This window comes from Vipera berus (assembly GCF_964194415.1).
Source record: "Vipera berus genome assembly, chromosome: 1".
In the NCBI taxonomy this organism is placed as follows: Eukaryota; Metazoa; Chordata; class Lepidosauria; order Squamata; family Viperidae; genus Vipera; species Vipera berus.
Window position 1 is genome coordinate 173451423 of NC_138202.1, and position 18519 is coordinate 173469941.

At 38.7% G+C, this 18519-nt stretch overlaps 1 protein-coding gene across 1 annotated transcript in view; it reads right to left on the reverse strand.

Moving 5' to 3' along the window:
- HECW2 (HECT, C2 and WW domain containing E3 ubiquitin protein ligase 2) overlaps positions 1-15887 on the reverse strand; it is a gene marked incomplete at its 5' end in the record, with an annotated part of 120359 nt that extends 104472 nt beyond the window's left edge. The window contains one exon of the mRNA XM_081314529.1: positions 15596-15887. Within this exon, the coding sequence (XP_081170655.1) occupies positions 15596-15887 (292 nt within the window). The remainder of the gene's footprint in view (positions 1-15595) is intronic.
- Positions 15888-18519: the final 2632 nt, after the last annotated feature.

Below are 18519 nucleotides of genomic sequence, written 5' to 3' on the forward strand. Positions count from 1 at the left end.
TCCCCCCCCCTGAATTTATTACCGACATTATTCCCTAAATCAGACACATATAATAATTATACCTGGATCCTTATAAATACAATGAATTTACTGTTTTATTCAGTTTCAATCTATAAGAAGCAAAAATACTCTACAGTTCCATGTTACAAAACCAATAAAAAGTAAAAAAAACTAATAAAAAGTAAAAATGTATATAACCAGACTGTTATTTTAAATGTATATGCATTGTGTATGGCTTGGGTCCGGGATATTTGAGGGAACACCTGCTGCCGGCATCAAGTTCCCTTCGTCCTGTGCGCTCCCACAGGGAGGGCCTTCTCAGGGTGCCGCCGGTAAAAGACTGCCGGTGGATAACACCCAGGGGCAGGGCCTTCTCTGTGGGTGTGCCTGCCCTTTGTAACCAGCTGCCCGTGGAGCTTAGGACTGCCCCCGACCTTCGCTCATTTCGCCAGGACCTGAAGACCTGGCTCTTCATGCTTTCCGGCCCAGGCTGAGAGTTTTAATTGGGGGTTTTATATTTCTACTTCAGGGACTGAATTTAATCATTTTTAATTGTTTTTTAATTTTTGTATTGATGTTTTAAACACCTTGTAAACCGCCCGGAGTCCTACGGGAAAAGGGCGGTATATAAATCTAATAAAATCTAAAATGTAAATCTATATAGAAACCTTATTAATTTTATCTTCCTAATTAATGTTTGATTAGAGATTGAATAATTCCAAAGAACATCTATACTACAGTTCTGATATAAGCAGTACTTCTAAACCAAGCCTTGGAATTGTTACCTGCATGTGATTCATATGCATATTAGGCATTAAAGCTATCCTATCAGTTATATCCAAGAGACGGCTCTACACATGGACATCACCAGACAGTCAACACAGAAATCAGATTGACTATATGCTCTGCAGCCAAAGATGGAGAAGCTCTATACCAGACATGTCAAACACAAGGCCCGGGGGCCGGATCCGGCCCGCGTAGTGGTTTCATGCAGCCCATGAAGCCATCCTGGAAACAGTGAGGGAACGGCCCCCAGTGCCTTGGCTCTGGCCCAGAGACCCTCCTTCTGCCAGAGACCATCAGATCTGTCCCACTCCTGCCCAGGCCCCCATAGGCACCCTTGATGCGAATGATGTAGAGCTGGCCACGCCCACCCAGTAGGCCATACGTACTCTAGCCACACCCACCCAGTAGGCCATGCCCACCCAGGCCATACCCACCTGGCCCCCTGAGGGCAACCGCAATGCTGATGCGGCCCTCAATGAAATTGAGTTTGACACCCCTGCTCTATACAGTCAGTAAAATCAAGACCAGGAGCTGACCGTGGCTCAGACCATGAGCTTCTCATTGCAAAGTTTAGGCTTAAACTGAAGAAAGTAGGGAAAAGCACTAGGCCACTCAGTAATGAATTAAATCATATCCCTGTTGAATATACAGTAGAGGTGACAAATAGATTTAAGGAATTAGATCTGATAGACAGAGTGCCTGAAGAACTATGAACAGAGGTTTGCAACACTGTACAACAGGTAGCAACCAAAACCATCCCAAAGAAAAAGAAATGCAAGAAAGCAAAATGGCTGTCTGAGGAAGCTTTGCAAATAGCTGAGGAAAGAAGGGAAGTGAAAGGCAAGGGAGAAAAAGAAAGATACGCCCAATTGAATGCAGAATTCCAGAGAATAGCTAGAAGAGATAAGAATGCCTTCTTAAATGAACAGTGCAAAGAAATAGAAGAAAACAATAGAATAGGGAGGACCAGAGATCTTATGCAGAGCACATCATGAGAAAGGCAGGGCTAGATGAATCAAAAATTGGAATTAAGATTGCCAGAAGAAATATCAACAACCTAAGATATGCAGATGATACCACTCTAATGGCAGAAAGTGAAGAAGAACTAAAGAGCCTCTTGTTGCGGGTGAAGAAGGAGAGTGCAAAACTTGGGTTGAAACTTAACATTAAGAAAACCAAGATCATGGCATCCGGCCCTCTCAACTCCTGGCAAATAGATGGGGAAGAAATGGAGGTAGTGACAGATTTTATTTTCCTGGGCTCCAAGATAACTGCAGATGGGGACTGTAGCCAAGAAATTAAAAGACGCTTGCTCCTCGGGAGGAAAGCCATGGCAAATCTAGACAGCACACTAAAAAGCAGAGATATCACCCTGTCAACAAGTGTGTATAGCCAAGGCTATGGCCTTCCCAGTTGCAATGTATGGCAGTGAAAGTTGGACCAAAAAAAAGGCTGAGTGCCAAAAAATTGAGGCCTTTGAACTGTGGTGCTGGAGAAGACTCCTGCGAGTCCCTTGGACTGCAAGGCGATCAAACCTGTCAGTCCTAGAGGAGATCAACCCTGACTGCTCTTTAGAAGGCCAGATCCTGAAACTAAAACTCAAATACTTTGGCCACCTAATGAGAAGGAAGAACTCACTGGAGAAGAGCCTAATGCTAGGAAAGATTGAGGGCAATAGAAGAAGGGGACGACAGAGAATGAGGTGACTGGATGGAGTCACTGAAGCAGTAGGTGTGAGCTTAAATGGACTCCAGAAGATGGTAGAGGACAGGAAGGCCTGGAGGAACGTTGTCCATAGGGTCGCGATGGGTTGGACACGACTTCGCAGCTAACAACAACAATCAGTTATATAAAAATAACAAAGTTACTTGGTGTAAAAATGGCTATTAGGTAGTAAGCTAACTGCTATCTACCAACAATAGTGAGATTCTTTTTACTACATCCAACAGCACATCAAACATTAACAAGAAACAGAGAGCTCAGTGGGTGATCAAGACTTTCTAGGATTTAGTCCAGACATTGCCAATGAACAGAAGCTCATGTTTATCAGACATCTTGTGAAGAGACAATAGAATGGTGGGAAAACTAACACTAAAGTTATTTGTGAAAACCTATGCATTTCAATAATTCAAAAATAATTCTCTGGCATGCAGAAACGTTCAGACAAATCAACGCAGACAGAATATAAACAATGCATCATTACCTTAGCATATTAGTTAAAATAATACAAACAAAATTAAACAAAATAATAAAACTAAAACAAAATCAGGTTGTACTCATTGATCAATTAGAAACTGGCTTATAGCAACAGTTTCCAAACTTTTGTTGAAGGTTCTGAAATTTTGTGGGGATTATATAAGGATCCATAATGGCGGGGGGGGGGGGGAAATGGTATTAGCATTTCCCTCACACACCATGAATTTTCCACACAACAATAAGCACCCAACTACTCAGCAGTGAAGCTGATTGGTGGAAAACAGGGTCTCAGAAAGCAGTAGTTCCCATCGTCCTTTCTTGAAAAGTCCTAAGCATTAAAGGAAAGTCTTGCTAATAATAATTCAGAAGAAAAATGAATGGACCTCTTGTTATTTTCAGCCAACCAGTCTGGCCTCCCAGAGCAAGGATTTTTGTTTGTTTGTTTGTTTGACTAATTAATTTACATGGCTGCCCAACTGCCCACTCACAGTTGGGACTCTGAGTGGCTAAAACTGAATAAAAAAGCAACAAATTATTCTAAAATTTTAAAAAAATGAGAGAAATAAAGACATCCAAAGCCAATCATAATCACTCTCCCCACCCTTATTAGAGCTCATCTAATGCCTTAGCCCAGGGATCTTCAAACTTGGCCCTTTTATGACTTGTGGACTTCAACTCCCAGTATTCGTCAGCCATGCACACTGGCTGAGGAATTCTGAGAGTTGAAGTCCACAAGTCATAAAAGGGCCAAGTCTGACGACCCCTGCCTTAGCCCAATGCCAAGGGGAAAAGTTAGGTCAGTAGAGTTAGGGCCATGTTCCACAGGGCATGGGCTGAAACAATGAAGAAATGCCCCCTGGGTGCCATCAGATGGCACTATTCCTTAGAAAAGAACTGCTACAAAGTAACAACAACAACAACTTTGAATTATGCTTGGAAGTCTTCTGCAGCTACCCATATCACTGCATTCTGGACCAATTGCAGCATGCCAAATGGTCTTTAAGGATAGCCCCATGTAGACCACATTTCAATAGTCCAGATGGAAGGTGATCAAGGCATAAGTGACCATGACCACGACTACTCTTGGTGTAGTAAAGGGCACAACTGGCATTTGGATGGTTCTGCCCCCAGTCCTCACGATCACAGCTCTGAACCTAGGATGAATCAAAGATAACCCCCAAAATGGTTCTGTTTGGAGAACTGCTACCCTGTCCAGAATTAAAATAATTACTAGACCTGGGAGTCCTAAAGCCCATAGTCGCTTTATCTTGCCAGAGTTAAGCCAAAGCTTGTTCTTCACTGTTCAGATCCTACAGCTTCCAGAAACCATGTCAGCCAGGGTTAGAGATATAAACTGTGCAACATCAGCATACTGACATTACATAACCCCATGCCAATGGACAACCTCACATAGAGAATTCATGTAGATGTTAAATAGGAGTAGGAAGAAAACAGAGCCCTGACAAAACCCACAAAGAAGGGAGTTAAGACTAAATATCTACCCTCCTCCCCATTACCAACTGGAATCAGCCCTAAAGAAAAGAAGAGAATCTTTATAACATAAAGCTCCCAATTCCCAGTCCCCTAAACTGATCCAGAAGGTTACTATTATTGATGGAATTGAAGGCTGCAGAGAGATCATGGCCAGGATGGATACACCACACCCATCTCAGTGCTGCCAAAAATGATCAACAAGTCAATCAATACCATCTCAGTACTTTGCCGCCCAAAGGGAAAATTGAAAATAGGACAAAAAACAGTTTCTTGAAGAAAAAGATCACCAGCTCTTTAAAAGCCAGCAGAAGTCTCTCATCAACCCCTTACTCCAGCCCTGCATTTAAATTTACAAAACCAAAACATGGAACAAAGAAATTCAGCTATATACTGGTGGTTCTCCAGATTTTTGGGAGGCTAAATTGTTTCCAAACCCTCAGAAGTTCAGAATTATGAAACTATTACACAATGCAGACATCAGCAATCAATGAAGAACCAATAAACATCAAGTATGAAAATATTCTCACACTAGTGATTGATCAACACATGGTGGCTGTAATAACAACTGTGATTCCTCATACAGGCCTCCATGTCATCCTCTTCTGGATGACTGATCAATGATTCTGATTTTCATGTTAGAATATTTTATTGTAGAAATATTTTCAAACATTATAGGCCTACAGTCTCATAAGAACCCTGTATAGCACTCACTATATTCAAACACCGCTTAATTCTTTAAGTGCTAGCTTTAATCCCTTTTGATTTGAACGGGTTAAATGTGTTTATTTCATTTAGTTTGCATTCCATACACTGAGCTCCTTTACTTGCAGTAAAAAACAAACAAGACTACAGGTACTCAAAACTACATTGTATTTTTCCTGTAAGGCACTTTAACCTTAAATATTTTATACTTTAATAACATCTTATACATTAATGATTAAGCTGGTCAGTTGCACATGGGTTCAATATACACAGTTCACTTTCATTAGTAATTCACATCACAATCCAGACATCTAAATAAGGAGAATCATTTTTCACCACTGCTTCAAACAGCTCTAAGTATCATAAATATATTAAAATATAATGAGCAAAGTTAATGTTATATGGACTTCAAAACAATTTGTTCTGTCTATGGAAAAATCATACATATATAATTAAGCCACAATATTTGCAATTCAATTAGAACTCATACATTCATCTTAAACACTGAACTGTGACCTACTTATTGCAATTTATTTCTGGATTACCTCCTGTGTAAAAAAAACCTCTGAAATTAACATTTTACAAATGTTACAAGGCTACAATTTTTATGTTGCTTATCACATTAACAAAGGTAAGGAGAAATATTTCTTTAGACAATGGGGCTAGGGTTGGTCAGGTACATGGGAAAGATGACTTTTATTATTTACCTAAGGATTAAAAGTGCAAAATTCTGACTCATCAATGATTTATATCTGTCTATGTCCCTATAGAAGTCATCTTGTGTAAACACACCCCACCACCATTTTGCAAAACAGCAATGACATGTTCCCAAAATTCCTTATTGTTAGGGATCAGCTTGATTATTAGATTTCAAAGCTGAAGGACTTGACCAGTCTGAGCCTCAGCCTGAACTAAAATAATTACCTGAGGACAGCACACCTGGAGATGCATAGGTACAGGTTGAATCGCTGATTCAGAACTTAAGAACTAGGTAAGGTCATACGACCAACAACATATCATAAATTACAAAAGGAAGAGCAAAGGAAGTCAAGCAACTTACTTGAAGGAAAGAAATGTGATTCAGTCAATTACTCCAGCTGACAATCAGGGTTACCCAAATGATGACTTTTGTGACTGGTTTTATGTGGCAACCAACATTTATTTGTTGTTGTTGGATTGCTTGAAACCTTGAACTTGGATTTTCCTGAACATGGTATTTTGTTTCCCCTTTCTGGGTTTCTTTTCCTAAAATAACATTTGTGCCCAATTTCTGTGCAGCAAGCTTTGAATCTGCAGCATGCTTTGCGTTACTGTGGTGAAAGACTTAGACTGCATTATCTTGAGTTTGTTATCATAAGCTGGCTGTTTGTATCTAACTTAACCAGTAGCACAGAACATTTATGTATCACAGGGACAAAATGCTGAAGATCCCTAAAGTTGTGTGGAGATAATTCCTAATCACCAGACCGTCCTGATCCTATGCTTATCTTATTATTGCTTCTCATTCACTTTCCCTACATAAGCAAGCACTGAAAGAAATATCAAAACACAACATTTCTTTTATATTTTTGATTACTCTGGGAAGTAATGTTGAGCCCGATGAATGAGGCATGAAAATAAACAGCAACAAAGTGAGAACATTGTTTGAAAGCTCCAATTTGCCCTAAACTGAGACACTCTCATTTTTCTGCTCTATCTACCACTCAAGTCAGCAGCACCTGAAATCTTTTACTATGCAGTCTATCTGTAACTTTTTTCCCCCGCCAGTAGGTAATCTCATAAAACTGTCATTTTTAAATTACATAAAATTATTCAAAATTTATCTCCATTTTATTTTACCTTTTTATTATCCATTAAGTGGGCATCTCTTCACCCAAACTGCTGTTGTAGGATTCTTATGGGATTCACTTTAAAATGAGTAAAGTGCAGTATTTAGGGATTTTAGTAATCATGAACAAATGAGAATTTAACCGGTTTTTCTATGGCCCATAAATAGAAAAATATAATAAAAATATAATAACCCCAAACATCACTGAACAGTAACCAAGCACGGAATTCGGAAGGAAATAGTTGAAGTTACAAAGCACTCATACAAACAGTAAACTCTACAAAGAAAACTCCAATGGGATTGCACCCCCTTTGTTTCAGAGGGAACAATGTCAAAACATAGTCTTTTCCTATATAAGTACTAGACACTTCCTGTTTCAGTATGTTAAGCAATCACAGATGACAATACAATTAAATAAGTTAGTAAACTCCCTCTGGTGTAGAGACATTTTGGCCTGCAACTGCAGACACAGTGTGTTCTGCTCAGATGACCCTGGCAAGATCTGAACAACAGATAGGTGCCTAGTTACAGAAAAAGGAGTTTCCATAAATATCATCAAACATGGTTTACTATTTGACTTGATTTAGTTTTCCTCCTGCTAATGGCACTGCAGTCTCAGCCTCTGTCTGTCTGTCTCCCCACCCCTTGTTTTTTTTTTTTTTTTAGGAAAAGCGAGGTGTTTCTTGATCTTATTAAAATGCACTTTACCCTAAAATTATATTGGAAATATAATGGCACAATACATAGTAGAAAGTAAGCAATCCTATAATAACTCTCCTTGCCAAGGTAACATTTGTCAGTTTCAAGGGAAGAACGCTTGTAGACACATTCAAATCTACAGATATTAAGGAAGCTGAAAAAAGAACTACTAAATTCTCATATTTAACCTTCCCCAATCATAAAAAAACACCTACAATACAGAAAAGTATAAAATGAAATATACTAACTTGGATGTATTTTTTTCATTAAATAAAGAAATGGGGTGTACTGTATATCTACTTTTCTGAAGCTTAACTGGCCTCATCAAATTAAAAAAAGAAACCACCACACCACAGGCAAAATTCTGACTAATTTCAAAGCACTTTATTTTTGGCCAGAATTGAAATGTTTTACCTTGTATGTTTCTTTTCTTTTCTTTTTTTTTTTACTTTGCCACACTGACTAGGCCAGGGGTCAACAACCTGAAACAGTGAAAGAGCCACTCGGAACCGGTTCCCTCACAAAAGGAAAAACTGGGAGCCGCAAAAAATGTGTGCGCATGCGCAGAACAGGGTTTGACTGAAGAGTGGAGCCAAGGCGAGATATGCACCTACCCTGCATATTTGAATTGATTGGTTGAACTTTTTTAGTCCCACTTTTTTTTGGACTGCGCATGGCAGAGGACTGGGAGCCGCAGGAGACGGCTGAAAGAGCTGCATGTGGCTCCGGAGCCGCGGGTTGCAGACCTGTGGACTAGGCACACAGGTTTAGAGGCCACACATTTAGAGGCCACCAGGTTTCTGAATTTTACCTTAAGGTAGTTGCCCTCTCCCCACAGAAAGAAAAGGACAGACAGAAGCAGTCCTGGGACACTCAATGAAAATATTTTCCTCCAAACTCAGTTTCAAATTATTTTTGTGATATGGCACAAAAGAAAAATGCTAAAAATGTCAAGCTCCATAGCAGGCAAATCTTGTAATTCACTGTATATATTTAGAGTATTTTGTGAAGCTACAAGTAGGACTATGATTTGCATGCAATATTATTTTTCCCCAATTAAGGGGTAAGGGGAAAAGATGGGGGGGTGTTCTCATGTATGATGTTATGGTTTTTATATTTCCCACTTCAAAACGTTGGGAAACTGCAGCTATTTGCTGATATGAAAGGAGTTATGTAAGGGGTTATGCGGCCACAAGAAAAGGCATTGGTGGCCACCTGCTTTGTAAGTAGCCTGCTCTTGGGGTAGCTTAGTCCTCTGAATTCCAGATAATAAGTCTCAGAAAACTACTCCCAAACACTGAGCAATTCAGTTCCTACCCATTGGAGGGCCACCCATTTTACACCAGTGACCCCTTCTCATTTCACAGAAAATACCCACAAAAATGTACTGCCAGTTAGCCTATAAAATACACAGGGAACCCAAATATTAAAGTATATTTTTCTTATTTTTTTATCTGCAGTGCCTAATAATGACATATCTGTAGGGGACACACATAGTAAATGATTCCATTACAGCCTTTCCAAAATGGTATAAATAGCAAAACCTACTCAGTCAGTAAATAAAACTATCATTCCCACAATATTTTGAAGAACTATGGCATGTTCTGGAAGTCTAACATTATATTCATGAATACCTTAGATTCTGCAGGACTCTTCCCCCCCCCTTTTTTTTTTAAAATGGCAAATGAGAAGGTGGCATGCGATGAAGGAGTGATGTGCTTCAAGCAAAACCTGTAGTTCTGTAAATACTTTGACACAGATCATTAGGGCATTTTTTTTAAATAATGGGGCTACAATTCAGGGTTGTTGTTTAGTAAGTATGGCTGCCTAATGAAAAATAAAACATGTGAAGAATGGTTGCAGAAATTGGGTACGTCTAGTTTAATGAAGAGAAGGACGAAGGGTGACATGATAGCAGTGTTCCAATATCTCAAGAGCTGCCACAAAGAAGAGGGAGCCAAGCTATTCTCCAAAGGACCTGAAAGCAGGACAAGAAGCAACGGATGGAAACTAGTCAAGGAGAGAAGCAACCTAGAACTAAGGAGAAATTTCCTGACAGTTAGAACAATTAATCAGTCGAATGACTTGCCTCCAGAGGTTTTCAGTGCTCCAACAACAGAGGTTTTTAAGAAGAGATAGGACAAAATTTGTCTGAAAATGATACAGGGTTTCCTATTTAAGCAGGTGGTTTGACTAGAACAGGGGTCCCCAACCCCTGGTCCGTGGACTGGTACCAGGCTGCTGCATGCCAGCAACCAATCCGCACAAACAATCAAATCCCCATCCGTGGGATGCAGGCAGCACACAAAACCATGCACTCTCCGGTCCACCAAAAAACCTTCCTCTTGTTGTGATTCAGGGTCAGCCTGTGGGTTCGGCAGTTGGGTCGGACAACTCAGAGGAGGAGGAGGAGGGGGGTGTTGAAGAGCTTGATGACAGTCCTCAGCCAGGCCCCTCTCATCTGGTCACGACGCAGACCCAGCTGTGTGAGCCTGACAGCGTGGATGAAGATGACCCACAGCTGGCCCTGTTCAAGGACGCCCGACGCAGGAGGCAGTCAATCAGGAGTAAACAGAGGAAGGCAATGGGGCTCCTCGGAAGGAGGCAGAGAGAAGCCACGCCCTGAACTGTATTTAAGGGGGAATGCGTGGGAGGGCTGGTTTGCTGAAGGCAACCGCTTGTAAAGCTCCTGTTTCTTGGTTTGTGTCTTGTTCTATTTGTTTTTGTAGCAATAAATTTGGCAGGCGTAATTCCAGCCTCTTGCCTTCTTGTAAAAGGGGTTTTCCCTGCCTTTTCTGCAGGGCCGGTAGCAGGCTGGTACAGAACACCTCTATGGAGCCAGTCCCTGGTGCCCTAAAGGTTGGGGACCTCTGGACTAGAAGACCTCCAAGGTCCCTTCCAACTCTGTTATTAAATGGCACACAAGTAGTTTAAACAAACACACAAAATATATAATTTAAAAAAACACACAAGAAAACAAATAAAGTCAAACCCCACACTGGGGAATGCAAAAACATAGAAAACATTAAAATATAATTTTGCTAAGCAGTCTCACAAGATGGCCAGATGTGCCCTATTTTTAAAACCTATAACTTCTATTATGTATTATTGTCAGCATCTCCAGAATGTGCTCTCAAAACTGCAAAATGCATCCAATATATTTATAATGAACAAATGGGAATGCAAAATGCATTCAATATGTCAAGGATTACTTCCCATTCTCAATGAGATACCAAAAGTGTGGATTATGCTATGAAGGGGCAATAGTCGTCCACTTCGTGCTCCTCCTAGCCTTCCAATTCTCTCTACTCCTTCAATGCAGCACGGAAGGAAGGAGTAGGGAAGCTGGGGAAAGAAGAACAATTAGTTTTGCCTCATCTCTTTCTATTTCAGAGAGTTCTCAGCAAATCCAATTAAGGTAATGTTCCCACTGGAAGAAAAGAAGCTAGAAGCACCACTTCATAAAAAGTGACTCACACCTGCGAACATCATATTGTACCAGATTAGAAATACAGCAAGTCAGTTTAATCACAAAGAGCTTCTGGAAAAGCATCAGATGCATCATATCACACTGGTAAAAATCTAGTTGCTTTCCAGCCTTATTTGCAAATTTTCAGTATGCCATCATGTCTGATTTTTTTTAAAAAAATAGAGCTGACTGCTGATAAGACATGCTGCTGAACCTACAGTTCTTTCCAATTTTAATCCACAACAATATAATAGTACTGAGTAATCCATAAATAAACCTGAAAAGAGCATAAAAATATAGAAATAACCCTGATCAGACCAAGGTCCACGTTAGCCCAGTGATTTGTTGATCACAGATGCTTCAGATGTCCTCGCAGGCAGGAGACAAAGAGATCCCTCTCTCCCACTGATATTCTCTTACAATAATACTCCCTACCTGAAAATAACACTGAATTTCAAAACAAATGATCCTCAATTGACCTGTCCTCCCTGAATTTACCCAATCTCTTTTTAACACCTTCCTAACTTACTGCCAATCATAATGCACCACAAAGCACCAGAAGGCAAGACAAGAAGCAATGGATGGAAACTAGTCAAGGAGAGAAGCAACCTGGAACTAAAGAAAAACTTCCTAACGGTGAGGACAATTAACCAGTGGAACAACCTGCCTCCAGAATTGGTGAATGCTCCATCACTGGAGGCTTTTAAGAAGAGACTGGAAAGCCACCTGTCTGAAATAGTATGGGGTGTCCTGCTGGATCAGGGGGTTGGACTAGAAGACCTCCAAGGTTCCTTCCAGCTCTATTCTGATTGATTGATTGATTGATTGATTGATTGATTGATTGATTGATTGATTGATTGATTGATTGATTGTTAAAAGAGTCCTTTCTATAAGCATAATTGTAGACACTTTATTTCTCCCTTTGTTTCTTTTTCTCATAAGACGAAGTGTCAAACTGGGGGCCGGCAGGCCAGATGAGTCACGCAAAGGCCACGCCCACCCCAGTTCTGCAAGGGCAAAAAACCTGCTGAATGCTTACTAATCTTCTCCACTGAGCTGCCCAATATAAATCCACAACATTTTCCTTGTTACAAAACCCATCTGTGTAGAAATGGAGTCAGGTTGTTTGTTTGCTCCAACTGCATCACTTTAGACTTATTTAAACTGAATTGCATTTGCTACTTGACTTACGGTAACATTTCTTCTGTTGAAAAAAATCCTTTTGGAACATTACTATCCTGAATATCACCTGCAAATTATGTCAGTCCTTTGGTTGCCCTACAGATTATGTACTTAGATTTAATTTACATTTAATCAAGTTACATTTAAGATGCTCTTGTCCAATGCACGTGCCAGCTTGACTCCAAGATGGTCTAAGAAAATTGTGCTCAGACCAAGACGTTTTTTTACAGAAGTTTGAAGGTATTCGATCTGGTCTACAGATAACTACAGCCTTCCACTGAACAATTATCCACCTACTATAGTTCCCACCTTTCTGTTTCAGGAAAACAATTGTTTTTCTTCTTGTGGACAGGTCTTCCTGGACAGATATACTTTTATAAGTGTGTGAGTGTGTATGCATAATCTGTACATACACAAAAAGTTGTTAAATTACAAATAAATAGCTATATAAAAAAGACCCACAAGGTTATCAAAATACAGATATATCCAGGCACAAGTGCCTTTTAAAAATCCAGAAAGCACTCAAATGTTTCCAATCCCTACCAGAACTACTGAAATAGCAAGGTGGTTAAGATTTTTGCTTTAGGAGGAGGGAAGGAAGGAAGGAAGGAAGGAAGGAAGGAAGGAAGGAAGGAAGGAAGGAAGGAAGGAAGGAAGGTTGGTTTCCAGATTTTGGTTAAAAAAATAAATCTAGAGTTTTTTACTATTTTATCAGTCACATGAGACATAAGAATTTCATTTCCAGCTTTAAAATAGTCTAAGCAAACTTATGTCCAAACTATTTTATACTCTGTATGACTAATCAAATACTTAATATTAATTACAAATACAGTGTAACTGTTAATATGAGCAGCTTTCTATTCTATAAGTCACCTTGTGTTACTTTGAACAATTAGTTATTAGAGATTTTAATTGACATACTTAATAAAAGAATTGTGACCAGGCTCAAATTTTCCTACTTTGGACACCTAACTCTCTGCAGAAGGCTATAGTGCTGAGGAAAAATCTATCTATATGATTGCTAAGTACTGACACTTAGTGAATGGCACATAACCAATCAATCAATCATTCAATTATTTCCATAGTGATTGGATATACTAGTGAAAAACAAATCAATTTATATTAATAATGTAACACAGCAATAAACATTTTAAAAAATCTGTTAGAATGAATCAAATTTACTGTACTTAACCAGGGACACATACTAATGTTCATACAATTAACTGGAAACTTTAAATTCACTTTCCTACAGAGAGACAACTTATTTTAAACAATTCCAGTCACTTCAAATAAATCTCTTTCACGAAATGATAAAAATATGTTTAATATCAATGCCTATCCAGTCAGGAAGACAGAAACAAATTGGGGGTGGGGGGAGGTTTAGACTTTATTTTAATCTTCTACAAAGATAGTACTTTCCTTCCTCTAAATACTTCTCCTTCAAACAGCTATCCAATATTTGAAGGGGAAAAAGTGTAACTGAAGTGCTGCCTTACTCTGGCAGCAGACCAAAGATCCTTCTTATGCTTAAGACAAACTGCATAAAATCTAAAGTGCATGTAATCTATGCCACTTGCAGAAAGAAAAGAAAGGAATGACTTAATTTGATAGCAGGTCAAATTCTTCAAAGAATGTCCATGCGCTGTGCAACGTGGTGTCATATTGTACTTTTACACCACCTTAAAAAAACTGTTGGCTATGATGACTATGTATCAGTTCATTCCAAACTAGAGATATTTCAACTCACATGCGTTACCTATTACATTAAGCTAGAAATAACCTAAAATACAAAATACATTAGTAGTTATATCAAAGGATCACTCAGCTGTGGGATTTATTTCCCTGAGAATAATACATCCAATTTTAAGCAAGCTTGAAAAAAGGCAGCAAATAGACAATCTCAAGGAAAAACATCACAATGGTGCAAAGTTATACAATTAAATATGGCAAAAAATAGTTCATATAGAAAAATTATCATCCTATTTCTTTGTGCTACTTTATCAACAAATGGAGAACCAGTTTGGTGTAGTGGTTAAAGCTTCAAGCTGGAAACTGGAAAAAGCATTCCAGAGATTTTGAAATTAATTCAGTACTCTTTCCCCAAATGCTATCAAATTAAAGATTGTGCAAGGTAGTTAAAATGGGACATCTTGTTTTATACAGTATGAAAAGAGGCAAAACAAACTCATTCATTGCTAATGAAAATTACTGAGAACAGTTCAAGAAAATCTTAACTCCTTCATTGTAGATCAGCTGACCTCCTGCCCATTTACTGATTTTACAGCTAAGAAGCTAACTTTCACTTGATGAATAGGATCTGGGAGTTTCTGACAAGGGAGATTGCAGTATATGGTCTCCGATTGTCTCTCATCTAGAATATTATAATTGTCTCCTCACAGGCGTTCCCTGTTCTGTTCTGCATCCTCAGATCTCAGTCCAGAAGATTGCCATTTGGGTTGTTCACATACTTCCACACGATTCTCATGTCTCAGTATCAGCTTCCTATTTAAGCAAGAATCCAGTTTAAACTAAGTATTGGCAGATATGTTTAAAGTCCTCCGGTCAGAATTTCCCAGTATTAAATTTGCCTTTATTTCTCCCTCTAATCTAGTTCATTCTTAATATCGTTCCGAACAGGGATTTGGTTGGAACCCTAAGTTCCAGGCCTTCAAGGACTTTGCACTTAACTCTGGATTCAGCTCCCTTTCTCCTTTCCACTTTGGGCTAACAAGATGGCCTCTGAAAGGCAGTTAATGAACTAGAGTGGGTTCTGGTTATTCTATCTTGCCCTTATTTAACTGATAGTTCCAGGTTAACACCTGTTTTAAATTACTACAGATGTACAGTATATGCATGCAGTTCTATCCAAATCTCTTTTAGATTGTATACATCAGGGGTCCCCAACCCCCGGTCCGTGGACCGCTACCAGGCCGCAGCATGCCAGCAACCAGTCCGCACAAACAAGCAAAGCCCCATCTGCGAGATGCAGGCAGCACACAAAACCACGCCCCCTCTGGTCCACGTAAAAACCTTTTTCCACGGAACTGGTCCCTGGGGCCCAAAATGTTGGGGACTTCTGGTATATATTGTTCCTTTGATTTCCTTTACTGTTAACATTTGTTTCCTGAGTATTGAACTAATTTTACTGGACTGACTTGTAATTCATGGATGCTGAATTTTTCTATTTATAAGGAAAGAAAATATTAGCTACATGGGAAAGAGAAAACCCCATTACTTACCAATATGGTATAGCCCAATCCAGTCTGTGGGATCCACTTCTTCTTTAATGTCCCAGAAAATGATGAGGTTCTGAGATTGTCCTAGAGTGTATTCATACATGCTTGCAGTCAAACTAGAGCGGCTCTCGGAAGTCACCAGATCAGTGTCGCTGTTGGCACGCTGCAAGTTCACGTTCTCAGCCACAGTGCCCTGAGATGCAAGGCTTTGGAGGTTCTCTGGACTCAAAGTATAACGCAATTGTGGATTACGCCGTCGCGCAAAAAGCAGATGTTCTCTGGCAGAACTGGTCATCCTGATCTTTGTTTATAGAGAAACTGTTTCACTTACAAATCTGTAAAGAACAAAGCGCAAACATTAGGAACAAATTCTCTCATCAGACTAAATTTTTAAATTTGGTTAAGAATGCTAAAAGATGAATAAAGAAAGAATAAAAAAATTGAAAACTATTTTCATCTTAAAATACCTAAAACCTTCCTTTCATAAACAAATAAGTTCACAATACAGATTTAGCTAATTGATAAAACTCTCACTGGGAAGCTTTTGTTTCTTTAACTAGTTAATTATCTCACAATGAGATGAGATACTATTGTTATGGACAGCAGCAAGTGTACTGGTTTGAATTAAAGTCATTAACAGTCAGGACTGGCCATGCTATGAGATAAAACAAGTTACCTTAAGATGATATTAAAGGCAGGTAATTGTTAGGTATTTAATTCATTATTATTTTATATTTAATGCCAGAGAATATCTTTCTGTTTTCTATGGTAAAATAATTTGGTAGAATTTTCCTGATTTTAAATTTGATTCACCTTTGGCCTGCCACTACTACAATGTGTGTTCATTCTAACAGAGATATTTGCGATAGCTAATGCATAATGCTGGAGAAGGTGTGTAAGTATATTTTTAAAAATAAAAATGAAGAAATATGCCTCAAGATGAAAAAAGGACATTCCCTAAATGTGGTGTGCCTATAAAATGCATCTATAAACATCTTTTTTTTATTCACCAGGATGTCTCTCCCACTTGATAGTTTACATTTTTAATGTATAGTTTTATTTTTTTAGAAATTGAAACTGGCTTGCTCTTTATTTTTATTAAAATAAGAAAGAAACAATCACAATATAGAAGACTGTATATTTATATCTACACTGTGTGTCTCTTTTATTCAAAGACAGAGGTTGAATGCAGGGACTTGAAATCTGGAATAGCAGTATTTTTCCAGCAAATAATTCTGACCTATTTTCCATGCTCAGTAATTCCAATTTTCTTCATAAATCACAAGTTTTTCATATATAATTCAATATAGCAGTAACATATTTAAACCATATTTCTCTATCTAAAATCAAATTCATAATAATGTGAATACCTGTGTTCAATCAAAAAAGGATAAATCATATGATATAACCTTTCTTCAAATATATTTGCAGCATAAATAATTTTACATTCAAGTCTTAAAATGCACTAAAATTCAATAAACCTGAAAATAATCCTTTGATGAATTAGTCTTACTTCACATACATAAGAAACCTATTTAACATTCTTTAAAAATAAGACCGTTAATTTGTTAAACAGCATATTCTAACTTTTTATTTGAAATTACGAGTACAGTATTATATCTTCGATTATCTGTAAAAATAAAGAGTGGATTAGGAATTTTTTAAACAACTTCCAATAATACAGTAAAAGATTTGAGAATTTGCTGGTGCATCAGGTCCTAACTGGGAAGTCAAAAGGTATTTTAATAGGAAACAAGGTGCAAATGTCCCTCATCTATATTTCCAGAAATTGCCTCTGGGCTACAAAATCTTCCTTGGAAAATAGAAGTATTAGGTAGCTATAGCAGGGTGTTTGATTTGGGAGTCTTCCCAGCTGATTACAACGAGTATATTAATCTGTGTAAAAAAAGAGGCATCCTGTCAAATGGGGACAGCTCTTGGTGTCTTACGTGTCATCTGAAACTCTTTTCATCCTACTCCTTTATGACAGCTACCTGTTACTTGACTATATTTCTATCTATCTATGCTAGGAAAGTGGAAACTGCAATCCAGCAACATCCAGGCAGGGGCAGGTTATCCATCATTCCATGCACTTCTGGCATAAATTATACAAAGCACAGAAAACAATGAGAAGTAAAAGGTAGGAGACAAAAGAAAAACTAAGGAAATATTCTCTGTATTAGTAATATTCATGATACCTCTCCATATTTTTCTATCCTTGCAACATCTTCACTTCTAGCATATCCTTGCATTCCTTCATACAGCGCTCCTGGTTCTTTCAATAAGTTATGAGTTCCATACAACCATGACTTCCTCAGTCTTACCATTTTTCCCGTCTGATTCACTATTTCTTCATGTATTTTTGTTGTCATTTAATTTTTAGCCATTTTCTGTGTATGACCAAGCCATCTGAAATACTTTCATCATCACTCGTTTTTTTAAAATTCTATCCCTATTCAAACATCATCCATTCATTCTTGACTCTTTTACTTCTTGTATCATCTATATTTCTTAAGGAACTCATCCCTAGAGAATTCAATTTACATTTTATAGGCAGTCTACTACCCCATTACTACCATTCATTCAGGAGCCATTCAAAATAACAACTGCCCTGAACGAACGGTAGTTATGACTGTTCCTAGCCTTTCTGACTGTTGAAGAGTCCTGCAGACACATGATCAAAATCTGAGCACTTGGCAATTGGCCCACAATTATGATTAGCACAGCATCCCGGTGGCCACATTCTCGTGCTCTGCACAAACTGCATCTCTGTCTACTTCTCCCACCTGCCTGTCTCCCCAATCCCCTGCATTACACCACCTACCCCTGCCGCCCTCCACCACCAACTCCAGCTGAACTTCGTGATCATTTCCCACATGCTCCTGGCCTGGGATTTACGCACTGGGCAACAGCACAGTCCTGTGATC